The sequence below is a fragment of the Nerophis ophidion genome, linkage group LG13 (genome assembly GCF_033978795.1).
Source record: "Nerophis ophidion isolate RoL-2023_Sa linkage group LG13, RoL_Noph_v1.0, whole genome shotgun sequence".
In the NCBI taxonomy this organism is placed as follows: Eukaryota; Metazoa; Chordata; class Actinopteri; order Syngnathiformes; family Syngnathidae; genus Nerophis; species Nerophis ophidion.
This window is the reverse complement of record NC_084623.1, coordinates 21,790,421-21,806,473: the sequence shown is the minus strand read 5'-3', so window position 1 is coordinate 21,806,473 and position 16,053 is coordinate 21,790,421. Positions and strand designations below refer to the sequence as shown.

The 16,053-nt window shown below is 39.8% G+C and overlaps 1 protein-coding gene across 3 annotated transcripts in view; it reads left to right on the top strand.

Moving 5' to 3' along the window:
- Positions 1 to 16,053, top strand: part of pde9aa (phosphodiesterase 9aa) — a 142,457-nt gene that overhangs the window by 47,687 nt on the left and 78,717 nt on the right. For all 3 annotated transcript variants that reach the window (XM_061919452.1, XM_061919453.1, XM_061919451.1), the window contains one exon: positions 8,447 to 8,490. In XM_061919452.1, coding sequence (XP_061775436.1) covers positions 8,447 to 8,490 — 44 coding nt within the window. The remainder of the gene's footprint in view (positions 1 to 8,446; positions 8,491 to 16,053) is intronic.

The following is a 16,053-nucleotide window of genomic DNA, read 5'->3' as shown; positions in this document are numbered from 1 at the left end:
ACAGTACATGTAATCATTAATTTGAACATATATACATACATACGTACAAACAACACTACTAAGCAGGAAGAGAATTTTCCAAACCAACTTGAGAGCAAAACATGGACAGTCTCTTTGGTCCTACAGCGAGTGTTTTTGTGCAGTTCCCAAATCTTTGTTTGTCCAGTGCATTCGCCTTTCTTGTCTACCCTTTACCCCACTGCACACAGCAGATTCAATATAAAGCCAGCTTGTGGCCTGATTGGAGTCCAATACACCTGATGCAGAGACATGCTGGTACAAACTTGTAGATTAGGATTGGATTCACCCGGTGTGAAGCCCTGCACAGGTGTGGCACTAGGCAGTTTGCCACAACACCTACCACTGTTCTCTGAGTTATTTCACTTGATCAGACCTTTTCTAACATTCCAAACTACAAGATAATAAAAATATGTAGTATAATTTTTGCTCATATGACACATAAAGCAATACGTAAAGCTTTAATATCGGTATTGTATCGGAAGTGAAAAAGTTGTCTCAGGACACCCTGGTAAAAATTGCAGCACATCACACAGTAAAAATGTAAACTAGAACAATAAGGCAGTAACAATTAAACACCTGTGCAAATGCAGTACAACATTTGCAGTGATACATCAGTTTTTTTACGCCCCACTTTTTGTAGGATTTGGTTTTGCTGTAAGTTTCTCCTAGTTAATGTATATCAGTTGTCGTGCAGCCAAATACTGGGTGTAACAAAGTACCGATTAGCCCATTTTCCGTGTATCATTTTGCAGAATAGACCGTACTTTAAGTTAACATTACGAGCAGCAACAGCTTTGTGTTTGTATGCTAGCGGCCCCACCTCTACTCACAGAGAGAAAAAGTGGATGAATGACAAGAGGCTTCGGTTTTTTTCATTCCGCTGTTGATAGCTCAAATACTTATGGGCAGATTTTCCTGCTGGCGCGCAAGACGCAACATTACATAACTTGAAACATGTAGAAGTTGACCTACTTCATGATTCCATCCATTTAGGGTCTAATCTACAAACCCCGTTTCCATATGAGTTGGGAAATTGTGTTAGATGTAAATATAAACGGAATACAATGATTTGCAAATCATTTTCAACCTATATTCAGTTGAATATGCTACAAAGACAACAAATTCAATGTTCAAACTAATACACTTTTTTTTTTTTTTTTTGCAAATAATCATTAACTTTAGAATTTGATGTCAGCAACATGTGACGAAGAAGTTTGGAAAGGTGGCATTAAATACTGATAAAGTTGAGGAATGCTCATCAAACACTTATTTGGAACATCCCACAGGTGTGTAGGCTTATTGGGAACAGGTGGGTGCCATGATTGGGTATAAAAGCAGCTTCCACGAAAAGCTAAGTAATTCACAAACAACGATGGGGTGAGGGTCACCACTTTGTAAGCAAATTGTCGAACAGTTTTAGAACAACATTTCTCATCGAGCTATTGCAAGGAATTTAGGGATTTTACCATCTACGGTCCGTAAAATCATCAAAAGGTTCAGAGAAACTGGAGAAATCACTGCACATAAGCAACGATATTCCGGACCTTTGGTCCTTCAGGCGGTACTGCATCAAAAACCGACATCAGTGTGTAAAGGGAATCACCACATGGGCTCAGGAATACTTCATAAAACCACTGTCAGTAACTACAGATGGTCGCTACATCTGTAAGTGCAAGTTAAAACTCTACTATGCAAAGTAAAACCTATTTATCAACAACACCCAGAAACGCCACAGGCTTCGCTGGGCCCGAGCTCATTTAAGATGGACTGATGCAAAGTGGAAAAGTGTTCTGTGGTCTGACGAGTCCACATTTCAAATTGTATTTGGAAACTGTGGACGTGGTGTCTTCCGGAACAGAGAGGAAAATAACCATCCGGATTGTTATAGACGCAAAGTTCAAAAGCCAGCATCTGTGATGGTATGGGGGTGTATTAGTGCCCCAGGCATGGGTAACTTACACATCTGTGCAGGCACCATTAATGCTGAATGGTCCATACAGGTTTTGGAGCAACATATGTTGTCATCCAAGCAACGTTATCATGGACGCCCCTGCTTATTTCAGCAAGACAATACTAAGCCACATGTTACAACAGCGTTGCTTCGTAGTAAAAGAGTGCGGGTACTTTCCTGGCCCGCCTGCAGTCCAGACCTGTCTCCCATCAAAAATGTGTGGTGCATTATGAAGCGTAAAACACGACAGCGGAGACCCCGGACTGTTGAACGACTGAAGCTCTACATAAAACAAGAATGGGAAAGAATTCCACTTTCAAAGCTTCAACAATTAGTTTTCTCAGTTCCCAATGGTTTATTGAGTGTTGTTAAAAGAAAAAGTGATGTAACATAGTGGTGAACATGCCCTTTCCCAACTACTTTGGCATGTGTTGCAGCCATGAAATTTCAAGTTAATTATTATTTGCAAAAAAAAAAAAAGTTTATGAGTTTGAACATCAAATATGTTGTTTTTGTAGTGCATTCAACTGAATATGGGTTGAAAATGTTTTGCAAATCATTCTATTCCGTTTATATTTACATCCAACACAATTTCCCCAACTCATTTGGAAACAGGGTTTGTACTAGAGGTTTGCATGTACTAAAACACATGCAAACTTGATAGCCCACACAAAGCAGATCTATCAAACTTGTGCGCAAAGGACTGCATCTCTTATGTGAGCAGAATAAAGCGCACAGTCCATTTAGCAAGCCTGTCTTCATGAATGCACAGAATAATTGCTGATCATCTGACCGCCCTCTACTGGAAGGAGAAAATGCAAATACCGGTATCCCCATTTAGTACGCGCATTGGGATTTATCAAGGCTGATTACTGTTCTGCGAGCACTATTTTGCGTCTTTATTTAGCACGTCTGAAAAGTATATACAAATGCACATGGCTGTGAGAAAGGAGGTGCTCGTGACAGACGATGGGCAGAGAATCCTCCTTCACACGTGTATGTGTCAACATATTTGGAAAATTTGGATAATTCAGAAAAACATTTTTTACATATTGTCTAGAGGATTTTAAATGTGCTGTTTGCAACTTCCTCAGAGCAACATTTTTCATAACCAAAAATATAACAGCACCACTGGCTACCATTAGTGGTTTAACAGAACACATTTGTTTCACAATTGTCTATATTCTTCACAATTACAAAGTTTATGGAATAAAAATAAAATAAAATGATTGGTGTTTACTGCGGTCACTCGCCGGTTCTCGTCAACACACACATGCAGAGAGCGCGTGCACACATACGAAAACAGTCAAGGAGAAGTAACTAACAATTTACAGTCATGTTGTTGTTATAATAGAATATACATTCAATGAAAGCCAACGCTAGCCAAATTGTGATTATTAGTTAACAACCCGTGTATGCATGTGTTAAGTACATTACGAACGAGAAGCCGTAAGAGGGCAGGCTATACTGTGTAAAATACATTGGCACCCTCTAGGCATCTGTGTAAATACTGCAAACAGGCTCTTTAAGGGGCTGAATAAAACAAATTCAATTGATGCGTTTTGGTGTCCGCTGGCGTTTTTTTTTTTTTAAGTTTGTTTTCTCCTTTAGTAAATGAACATTAATATCATATTATGTATCTCCCATATGAAGAAAAAAGCATTTTCTTGCGTTTTAGTCATTCCAGATGCATGAATGCCCTGCGTTGCTGTGATAGAAAAACTGCATTCCCGCTAGACAACGTCAGATGCGCGAATAATAGTTTCTGTTTCTGTCAATAGATTGCATTTCTATATTGCAGAAAAGGTTTTACATATTATAGATCAGATTTTGATGTCTGTCTATCTGTGTTGGCCCTGCGATGAGGTGGCGACTTGTCCAGGGTGTACCCCGCCTTCCGCCCGATTGTAGCTGAGATAGGCGCCAGCGCCCCCCGCGACCCTAAAAGGGAATAAGCGGTAGAAAATGGATGGATGGATGGACTTTGATGACATGTTTTAAATAGGTTGAAATCCATCCATCCATCCATTTTCTACCGCTTATTCCCTTTGGGGTCGCGAGGGGCGCTGGTGCCTATCTCAGCCACAATCGGGCGGGAAGCGGGGTACACCCTGGACAAGTCACCACCTCATCGCAGTGGTTAAAATCCAATCTGCACTTTGTTAGAATATATAACAAATTGGACCAAGCTATATTTCTAACAAAGACAAATCATTATTTCTTCTAGATTTTCCAGAACAAAAATGTTAAAAGAAATTCAAAAGACTTTGAAATAAGATTTAAATTTGATTCTACAGATTTTCTAGATTTTCCAGAATATTTTTGGGGAATTTTAATCATAAGTTTCAAGAAATATTTCACAAATATTCTTCGTCGAAAAAACAGAAGCTAAAATGAAGAATTCAATTAAAATGTATTTATTATTTTTTACAATAAAAAAAATAAATTCACTTCAACATTGATTTAAATTGTCAGGAAAGAAGAGGAAGGAATATAAAAGGTAAAAAGGTTTATGTGTTTAAAAATCCTAAAATAATTTTTAAGATTGTATTTTTTCTCTAAAATTGTCTTTCAGAAAGTTATAAGAAGCAAAGTAAAAAAATAAAATAATTCATTTAAACAAGTGAAGACCAAGTCTTTAAAATATTTTCTTGGATTTTCAAATTCTATTTGAGTTTTGTCTCTCTTAGAATTAAAAATGTCGAGCAAATCAAGACCAGTTTGCTAGTAAATAAATACAATTTAAAAAATAGAGGCAGCTCACTGGTAAGTGCTGCTATTTGAGCTATTTTTAGAACAGGCCAGCGGGCTACTCATCTGGTCTTTACGAGCTACCTGGTGCCCCCCTCGGGCACCGTTTTGGTGACCCCTGTTATAGATGTTTGCTGCTAGTTGAACATCGCACACAGGTTGGAGAGCATGATAACATCAATGAGGAAGGAAAGGAATGTAATGACGATAGTACACGCTGAAAACTAATTTAAAGGGGAACTGCACTTTTTGGGGAATTTTGCCTATTGTTCACAATCATAAGAGACAAAAACTCACACGTCCTTTTTTAGGATTTTAAAGATGATAAAAAACACTTGGAAGATGCGGCTAAGGGTGAGTCACTGTTGTAGCCTTCAAAGCCCTCTAAAACTACTTCAAAACCCTCATCAACATTTTATATTGGCACACTGCATGTGTGTATATAATGTAGTAACAAACATGTTCATAACAATATGTAATATCTGCAATATTTACAATACTTTGGTCATTTTAAGCATTGCCGGAACTAATTTCCTTGGCGCATTTGATTTCGTTTCCATAGCAGCGCACTTCCGACTTCTGTATATATGAGACAGCTGTGTACAAACAAAACATGAAATGTGGGCTAATACTTTGCAGACACTCTTGTCAGTTCTATTAAACACAATAGAGAGGAACCCAAGTATGCAGACGGACGGTGAGTAAAATAGGTATTTTACTAAGGGAAATTACTCACAACAACAATCCAAATATGAGGTAACAAAAAGCGACAATGCGAAAAAGAAAAAACAAAATGAGAACAAAAGTTACTATTTACAAAAATAACTAGACTTGGGTTGGAGTTGCAAAATCCGCACTCTACCGAACAACACCAAGCTGGATGGTAAATGGTTGTACTTGTATAGTGCTTTTCTACCCCTTTTTAAGGAGTCCAAAGCGCTTTGACAGTAGTTCTACATTCACCCATTCACACACACATTCACACACTAATGGCGTGAGCTGCCATGCAAGGCGCTAACCAGGGCCCCATCAGGAGCAAGGGCACTGGGAATGGCCAAGATAGTAGGTATCCAAAAACTCGGGAAGCACCGGAAACTTCTGGCGTGGAGAGCTGAGGAGTGGAATCGCCGAGTGCCATCCAGCTGTCAAGGTGCTGCTTAAGTAGTGTCTGGGAATATTGGAAACAGCTGTGTCCGTCTCACTACTCCTCTCCCAAGCGGAACACAGGAAGTCTAGGGGGAAGGAGAAATGTAAGAACCAGGTAAACTGCACCAAAAAGGGAAAACTGAAACTACAAACCACAAGGTGGCAGCAGGCAGTGACAACTCTAATATGATTGTTCATGTTTTTCAGTCAGCATAGATCACAGTGTGTTGTGCATTACAAACTCAAAAGTGATTCAGCTGCTGACGCAGAAGCTAGCTTATCTCTCCCCGCAGCTAGCTCACGGCTAATATCGTAGCACGCTGATGTGTTAGTACGCTAGCGAAACAGTTCCTCGGTGTTCGCCCTTACTATACCAATGTTGCTATGGCTTATGGAACATAAATGAAGTATTGTTGGTGGTTTTTCAATGCATTTCAATGCAGGGACGGCGTGGTGCAGTGGGAGAATGGCCGTGCGCAACCCGAGCGTCCCTGGTTCAATCCCCACCTATAACCACCCTCGTCACGTCCGTTGTGTCCTGAGCAAGACGCTTCACCCTTGCTCCTGATGGGTGCTGGTTAGCGCCCTGCATGGCAGCTCCCTCTATCAGTGTGTGAATGTGTGTGAATGGGTAAATGTGGACGTAGTGTCAAAGCGCTTTGAGTACCTTGAAGGTAGAAAATTGCTATACAAGTACAACCCATTTATCATTTATTTTTAAAGTCATTTAGAAGCAGACTGGATTGCTTCCATTAGCTGCATTGCTAGCCACCTAGAACAAGCTTAGTTTTACATGTTGGAATGCAAAAAAAGCCTCTTAACTCTCATAAGTAATGCGTACTGTCAAACTGTGACTTGGATTAAGTTTGTTTCCCCGACGCAGAGGGAAGTTAGCACGAGCGAGACGTGAATGTGAGTACATCTTTTTATTTTAACACTATAACTAACAAAAGACAAACAAAAAGCCCTCACAGTGGAGGTACAAAACTTGGCTATGGAAACAAACACTTGCACTATGGCATAAACTATGAACATAAACAAAAGACTGAGCACAAAGGCAATTAACTATGAACTATAAGCAAAAACTTAAACGACATGGAACTGTGCATGAAGGTAGGAACAGCATGGTAGGGTGTGAAGATGCCAGGACGAAGACAAGAAAAAGAATGACTTAAATAGCAGCTATGATCATTAGTGAAAAACAGTTTTGAGGCTGAATACAGGGACGTGACTAGGAGACCAGGTGATACTAATGGGTTGGCATGGAGATGAAAAAAAAAACAGGAAGTGAAAAGACAGAACTGAATGGCCAAAAAAGCAAAACATAACATGACCAAACATAACAAAAACACAACATAATCCTCAGGTGTGACGGCGAACAATACGCTACAATTCCAAAAAAGATGGTATGCACCACTTTTCAATTACACACACAGTCATATTAGTTCACATGCTACACGTCCATTAATATTACATGCAATTTTATAGTCTGCATACACTGTTTAGCGTGTGGTAGATCAGGCCCTAAGTTAAGTGATCATCTCCACTGGCAGCCAAACTGGCTGTTTTTTGTTTGAAGAAGCCTCCCTTTGACTACTTATCTGACCAGCAAACATTTTTCTCGGAGGCTTTGGTTTGTGCATGGGGGAAGCTACACATTTTAGCTTGATAGTGTCGATTTTGGTACTAGGGCTTCTATAGCAGTGTTTCAGCGGTTACCAGTTTGTGGTTCCTGAATTGTTGCTGACAAGCACAATTGAGTATGTTGATAGCAGAAAAGTGCAATATAAAGTTACCGACTTGGAATCCATTGCAGCTGGTCAACAATGAGGGAGGTCCCCACATATGTGGCCCCTTCGCAACGTTTCTTATTTTTCCCATTTTGGGCTTTTGGACTTCTTCCTTTCCCGGATGTGGGTGCAGATCAGGGGATGTCATTGTGGTTTGTGTGGCCCTTTAAGGCACTTGTGATTAAGGGCTATATTGATAAACTTAGATAGATTGATAGAACCTTACAGTCTGCAACACTGGTGTCACAGTTTGGGTGTGGTAGCATGGCAGGTGGATTTAAATGCAGTGATGCAAGGAGACGCGACAGTACTATGCAGATCAACAACATGATTTAAAAAACCATAAACACTGTGATACTGGGGAAACACAGCAGCGAAAATGCAAAATTAAAAATGAAAGTCTGTAATAGTCCAATAGACACAGACATACCCTCAAACTCTCCACAAGACACAAATGATAAACAAGGCAAAGACTTAACAGAATACAGGCAACTAAGTACAGAGAGACTGATTAGACTACAAGGTACTGCAAGGCTGAAGGAGAGGGCTGATTGGGGAGACGCAAGTATCAGGGCAAGACAGGTGTACTGATGATCGAACCAGGTGAAGACATGTGCACACGGAAGACAAACACAGCAGGAACAAGAACAAACACCAGACCATGACAATTGGATTTGATATTCTCTGCTGCTTTTCCCTATGGGTACTGTTTATGTTTCTGTGTGTCTGTTTTTCCAAATATTTACATAAGTTTACCGTTCTCAACACTATTCTGTTTGTGTTATAGGTCACCATACCGAGTAGTGCCTATGACCGGAGGACAGCTTGCTGGTAAGATGTGGTTCCTAGCATTCACATTATTAATATGTTGTTCACTGCGATGAGGTGGCGACTTGTCCAGGGTGTACCCCACCTTCTGCTCGAATGCAGCTGAGATAGGCTCCAGCACCCCCCGCGACCCCGAACGGGACAAACGGTAGAAAATGGATGGATGGATGAATATGTTGTTCATTGTCAAATAGTGGAAAATAAGCTGTAGATCATATTTATATCTGAGTGAGCAGATGATAGGTCCAAATAATGCATAGGTCTCAAACTCACTTTTGTTGAGGGCCGCATCGGAATTATGATTGCCAGGATAGTGCCAGGTGTTTATTACATTTTAACAGAAGTGTAGATGGTGTATGTCAAAACAGAAAGTGAGCAGATATTAACAGTAAAGCCTACATGTAACTATATATATTTTATACTGTATTTTTCGGACCATAAAACGCACTGATTTATAAGGCGCACTGCCGATGAGCGGGTCTTGTCAGGTCTATGTTCATACAAAAGGCGCACCGAATTATAGGGCGCATTAAAGGGGTCATATTATTATTATTTTTTTTCTAAATTCAAAACACTTCTTTTTGGTCTATATAACATGTAATGATGGTTATTTGGTCATAATGTTGCATGGATTTGGTTTTACAGATCATCGTCAAGCCGTTTTCTGACAGTCGCTTCGGGATGCGTTTTGTAGGCATTATTTACGTGGCTCACCTTCGGGAGCGTCTTTTCTCCGTCATCTTTGTTGTACCGGTGTAGTGTGCAAGGACGGGAGTGGAAGAAATGTCAAAAGAATGAGCTGACTCTTTTAATGACATTCAGACTTTACTTAAATCAATAATGGAGTAGCATCACCTCATTTGTGGCTCACTGGTGCAACAACGCCGGAAACGTGTTCTGTGAAAAAACATCCGGCCTTAACTCTCTAATTACTAAAGTTCCTTGGGTGAATAATGTAAACGCAATACACTGGTATGTATTAGCGCTTTCATGGTGAGTTTACTGACAGATATAAGTAATAACTTTACACTACTTTGTATTAGAAATGGCAATAGCAGAGGAGGAATGTCCCATAACAAACGATAAAGAGAAAGGAGAAGCTTATCGACTACGGCAGTGGTTCTCAAACTTTTTTTGTCATCCCCCACTTTGGACAAGGGGAAGTTTTCAAGTCTCACCTGCCCCCATCGCCTCAACAGAACGCTAATGCCAAGCTTAACATTTTCAAATTTATTGAACATCAAGTAACATCAAACTGTATACATTCAAAGTTTTGTTGTACTTGTGCAATGACAATAAGGACCTATCCTATCCTATCCTAAACTCAATAACATAAAGTTCAATAATAAATAAAATAACTGTGCAGCGGTGGTATAACTTGCATCAATTTCAATAAATAAAATAACTTGCATCAAGTTCAATAATGAATAAAATAAAAGTGCTACTTTGCAATCTTTGCAAAAAAAGGAGGAGCTATGCATTTGGCAAGACAGGGCAAGTGAACATGAGTTTTACAGTACTCTAACATTAGTGGCTGCAATGAGCCTGTTTTGCACCGCACAGCTTTTCAAATCGGGGTTGCAGGCTTGACACTGCCACTTTTTAGTCATGCATTGAGTTCAGCTGAGACCTGTACTTCGTTTTGAGTGAAGCAACAGCTGAAAAGCCCATCTCACACGGATAAGATGTGGCAAAGGGGAGAAGAATGGACACAGCTCTCTGCCCGATGAGTGGATACTCCCTGTCCACTCCCAACCAGAATTGAGAAAGAGTCTGAGTGGTGAACCTCAGCCCAGGGTGGAGTAAGATGTCAGTTCAATAAACTGGTCCTCCTCAGAAGACATGAAATCAGCAGGTGCTGCAGATAGATTATACATTAATAGACCTACTTTATTTTTCATTACATAATAAATGCAAATAAATCTGTTTGACAACAATCATCTGGACACAAAAATCTGGACTAACATTCCAGTTAGTAAGTAGCATACAACACAGATAAAATGCGTGTATAATAAATGAGTAGAATATTCAATAAAAATGTCAAAATACGAACCTGCTGCATTGAATGGATTAATAACCCAGTTGTACTGAGCACTGTTGATGGGGAAGTATTTGTGAAACATTTCTTTTAGGGAGGAGATGTGTTGCTTGATGCCGGGGATCACTGTGGTGGCACCAGATTCGGTGGTTTCAGCAACCTCACCCAGGTTCTTAAAGGCATCAATATTTTGTTGATCAAAGCGCCTGCCCCATCCCTCGAGCTTTCGGGAGAACGCAGTGATTTTGTCTGCCAGTTGGGGTATGTGCTTATCTTTGCCTTGGAGCTGAAGATGTAACTCATTCAGCTTGCCAAAAATATCGCTGAGGTAGGCCAGCTTCAACAGAAATTGTTCATCACTGAACTTGCTTGCAGCCTCATACAGGCGCTCCTCCTCCAAAAAGATCCGAATCTCTGCCCTGAGCACAAAGACGCACGACAGCACTTTGCCCCGGGAGAGCCACCTTGCTTCACTTTATGATCAGCTCCCATTTCCTCACACAGTGCAGAGAACAGTCGCGCTTTCAGTGGTCGTGTTTTGATCAAATTTACCGCGCTCACATCTGTTAAAACCTCATTGAGTTCGGGGCTGAGCTGCCTTGACGCGAGTGCTTCCCGGTGAATGACACAGTGCGTCCAATGCGCATTTGGCGCATTGGACTTACTATTAGAGCCTGCAGCCCGTTTTTTGACCCTGCCAAGGTCTGTGCGCCATCAGAGCAAAAGCCCACACAGTTTTCCCATTTAGGGTCGTGTTCTTTGAGGAAACTGTCCATTATCTTGAACAGCTCATCCATTCACAAAGCGGATGTATCACTTACGCCATAAACAGGCAGTCTATTGCTGTCAGTAACTTTGTCCACTTGTAAAGCAAAACGACTTTCTTTTAATTTGTCTACGAGTTGTTCCTCAAGATCACTTGCAATGTCGCATAAACGTCTCGCAACATTTGACAGCGGGAAAGCTTTTAATTTTGCTGCACTTGTCTCGTCAAGCATGACTGACACCATGTCTATTGAAGCGGGGAGAATCAGCTGATCAGCAATTGTGTGTGGTTTTTTACATTGTGCAATTCTGTATGCAACTCTATATGAAGCCATTTGAGCATTACTGTTTACTGATGCAGCTTTTACCATGTGCTTCTCCTGTTGACGGTACTCTGCCAGTTTTCTTTGAAAGAAATCAAGTGGCTTATTGATGCATTTGGGCTGTGTGGTCTCGAGGTGTCTCTTTAATTTGTTGGGTCTCATGCTGTCTGCTGCTAGCGGTTTTAGACACAGAACACAAAGGAGTCTCTCCTCTTTCCCCACCACCGCTGCCGTGAATCCAAGAGCAAGATACCCTTCGTCATATTTTCTTTTCGGTTGGCTTTTTGCTTGATTAGGCGCGTCAGATTTTGGTTTCTCTGCAGGTGCTGGCTCTGGCTCGACAACCTTTGAGGTGCGAGTCACAAATTTATCCATTTTGTGTTGTGGTCCACACATTAGCCTGCTACCCATCCGTGCGGACGTTTGCTCCGCTTAGCCCCGCCCCCATTAGTTACTGTTGCTATGTCTGTCAGACTTTCGCTCCTACCTAGAAATTTAAAGCCTACAGGAAAAATAAGTAATTTACATTTACTTATATAGCGGATTTCACAGACAGAATCACAAAGTGATTTACAGTGTGTATAGAAAATGAAAGCATAGTAAATAAAAAAAATAAAAAAATAAAAAAAATTAAAGTGAAATTTCTTCCCGTTCCTCGTGCCCTACCTGTAATGCTTATATTCCCCACACTTTGAGAAATGCTGGACTACGGCGTCGGGGCCGACAATTATTCAGGACTTATGCAGATCCCAAACACAGATCAGCAGGTACCAGCTGGTAAGAGAAGTTGCTTTTGCATGGTATTGCGAAACAAAATGCCAGATAATATGTCTTACCTTATATACACACCATAATAATACTCGTACGTTGAAGCACAGTACAATCCATCAAGTGGTGCGGCTTCATAGCTTACCAAAGTTGTACTAAAACATTTCGATCGATTTTTGGGCGCCGTGTGTAATGTTCTATATTTTTAATGGAATATATAAAATGTTGGTGTTGTTTACTTGAGTCATTTTGCAGTCTAGACGTAGCTCTTATGTGTGAATGCCCTCTACTGGTCACACTTATCATTTCACCACGTACCAAAAAAAATAGCTTTGAGGTCGGTAAGCACAACCAAAATGATTCCATACAATTAGGCGCATTAGGTTATAAAGCGCACTGTGGAGTTTTGAGAAAAAGAAAGGATTATAAGTTCGCCTTTTAGTCGAAAAAATACGGTATATAAATATACGTGTATATATGATTATATGTATGAATAAATGATAAATAAATAAATGGGTTGTACTTCTATAGCGCTTTTCTACCTTCAAGGTACTCAGAGCGCTTTGACACTACTTCCACATTTACCCATTCACACACTGATGGAGGGAGCTGCCATGCAAGGCGCTAACCAGCACCCATCAGGAGCAAGGGTGAAGTGTCTTGCTCAGGACACAACAGATGTGACGGGGTTGGTACTCGGTGGGGATTGAACCAGGGACGCTCGGGTTGCGCACGGCCACTCTCCCACTGCGCCACACCGTCCCTTATCAATAAATATATGTATATGCTGTATGTATATACAGTCGAGGTCAACAGTTGTGAAGGACATAATGTCATGGCTGTCTTGAGTTTCCAATCATTTCTACAACTCTTGTTTTTTTGTGATGGAGTGATTAGAGCACATACTTGTCACATAAAACATTCATGAAGTTAGTTTTTTTTATGAATGTATTATGGATCTACCGAAAATGTGACCAAATCTAATGGGTCAAACGTATACACACAGCAATGTTAATATTTGGTTTCATGTCCCTTGGCAGGTTTCACTGCAATAAGGCGCTTTTGGTAGCCATCCACAAGCTTCTGGCAAGTTTCTGGTTGAATTTTTGACCACTTCTCTTGACAAAAGGGGAGCAGTTCAGCTAAATGTGTTGGTTTTCTCACACAGACTTTTTTTTTCAGCATTGTCCAAACATTTAATTCAGGACTTTGGGAAGGCCATTCTAAAACCTTAATTCTAGCCCGATTTAGACATTCCTTTACCACTTTTGACGTGTGTTTGGTGTCATTTTCCTGTTGGTACACCCAACTGAGCCCAAGACCCAACCTCCAGGCTGAGGATTTTAGGTTGTCCTGAAGAATTTGGAGGTAATCCTCCTTTTTCATTGTCCCATTTACTCTCTGTAAAGCACCGGTTCCATTGGCAGCAAAACAGGCCCAGAGCTTAATACTACCACCACCATGCTTGACGGTTGGATTGATATTCCTGGGATTAAAGGCCTCACCTTCTCTCCTCCAAACATATTGCTGGGTATTGTGGCCAAACAGCTCAATTTTTGTTTCACCTGACATCACATGGACAAAGCTAAAACCTTCTGTAGGAAAGTTCTGTGGCAGGGGTTTCTCTCAGTTTGTGCAGACATTTTTTGGTTTTACAAACCAATTGTTGCAGCAGCTGTCCGGGTAACAGACGACCAAGGAGGTGCACCAGGGCTGGTATGGTTACATCTTGTCTGCAGTTATGAGGCCAGTTGAATGTACTGCCAAATTCTTAAACAATGGCTTTGGAGACAGCTTATGGTAGAGAAATGAACATTCAATTCACAGGCAACAGTTCTGGCGGACAATCCGTCCTGAGACTGGAAGGTCGTGAGTTCAAACCCCGGCCGAATCATACCAAAGACTATAAAATCGGGACCCATTGCCTCCCTCCTTGGCACTCAGCATCAAGGGTTAGAACTGGGAGTTAAATCACCAAATGATTCAAGAGCATGGCGCACGCTGCTGCTCACTGCTACCCTCGCCTCCCAGGGGGTGAACATGGGGATCGGTCAAATGCAGAAGACACATTTCACCACACCCAGTGTGTGTGATGATCGCTGGGACTTTAACTTTAACTTTAACTTGCAGTCAGTTGGCGAACTACTGTACACACTCCCTTAAAACTTACGATTTATTGTGACGTGGCATTGTGTTGTGTGATAAAACTGCACATTTTGGAGTGGACTTTTATTGTAGGACCCTAAGGAACACCTGTGCAATAATCATGCTGTTTAATCAGCGTCTTATATGCCACACCTGTGAGTTGGGATGGATTATCTTGGCAAAGAAATGCTTTCTAACACAGATTTAGAAAAAATTGTGTTAAGTATTTGAGAGGGATAGGTCTTTTGTGTGTATAGTAAAAGTTTTAGATATTTCAGTTTAACTCATGAAAAATGAGAGCAAAAATAAAAGTGTTGCGTTTATATATTTTTTCCACCGTATATGAATTTATGCATATATATATTTAAAAAAAATAAATAAAAATAAATAAATATATATATATATATATATATATATAAATGTATGTATATATATATATATATATATATATATATATATAAATGTATGTATGTATGTATGTGTGTACATTAATATACTGTATGTGTGTATATGAATATATGTATGTATATATGGGTATATATGTAAACGTATGAATATATATATGTATGTATATATGTAAATATAGACGTGTGTATATTTGTATGTGTATATATATGTGTATATGAATATGTGTGTATATATATGTGTATGCTTGTGTATATGATTATATGTATGTATGTATGTATGTATGTATGTATGTATGTATACATGTATATGTATGCATATTTATGTAAATATAGACGTGTGTATATATATAATGTATGTGTATATATGTATGTATGTATATATGTGTATATATCAATGTATGTGTATATATATGTATGTGTATATATATATGTATGTATGTATATATGAATATAAATATGTATATGTATATATATATATATGTGTGTATATATATATATATATATATATATATATATACATATATATATATATGTGTGTGTGTGTGTGTGTGTGTGTGTGTGTGTGTATTAATGTATATATATATAGGATGTCCCAATCCAAAGTTTTGCACTTCCGATCCGATACCGATATTGTTTTTGCACATCCGATCCGATACCGATACTGGCCGATACTGGTCTATCCGACCATGTATTAAAGTTTAAAGTTATTTAGCCATGTAGTTGTCAGATTCATGTTGAAAAGGGTTTTAGTACTCTTGATAACAACTAGCCAGCTGAATTAGGTAAGTTTGGTTGGTATTCAAGGATAAACACAAAATAGAAAAAATTATACATGACAAACAGAAATGGCATCATTTAACAGTAAAAAAGTGAACAGTATAAAGTGCAAATAATGCTCTAAACATTATTAAAAAAAAGCAAAACACACAAACAACCTGAGTGGGATAAAATGTTTATAACTCAACATACTTGCTCTTGAACAAGTGTAAACTTAAAAACAAAAAAACAAAAAAAACACTCTACCCACACTGCAAAAAATGGGTCCACCGCGGAGGTATCGCGCTTTCCGGAACGGACCCGTATCGGGGTCCACCTGTCCTCAGGAACGAAAACGCCACGG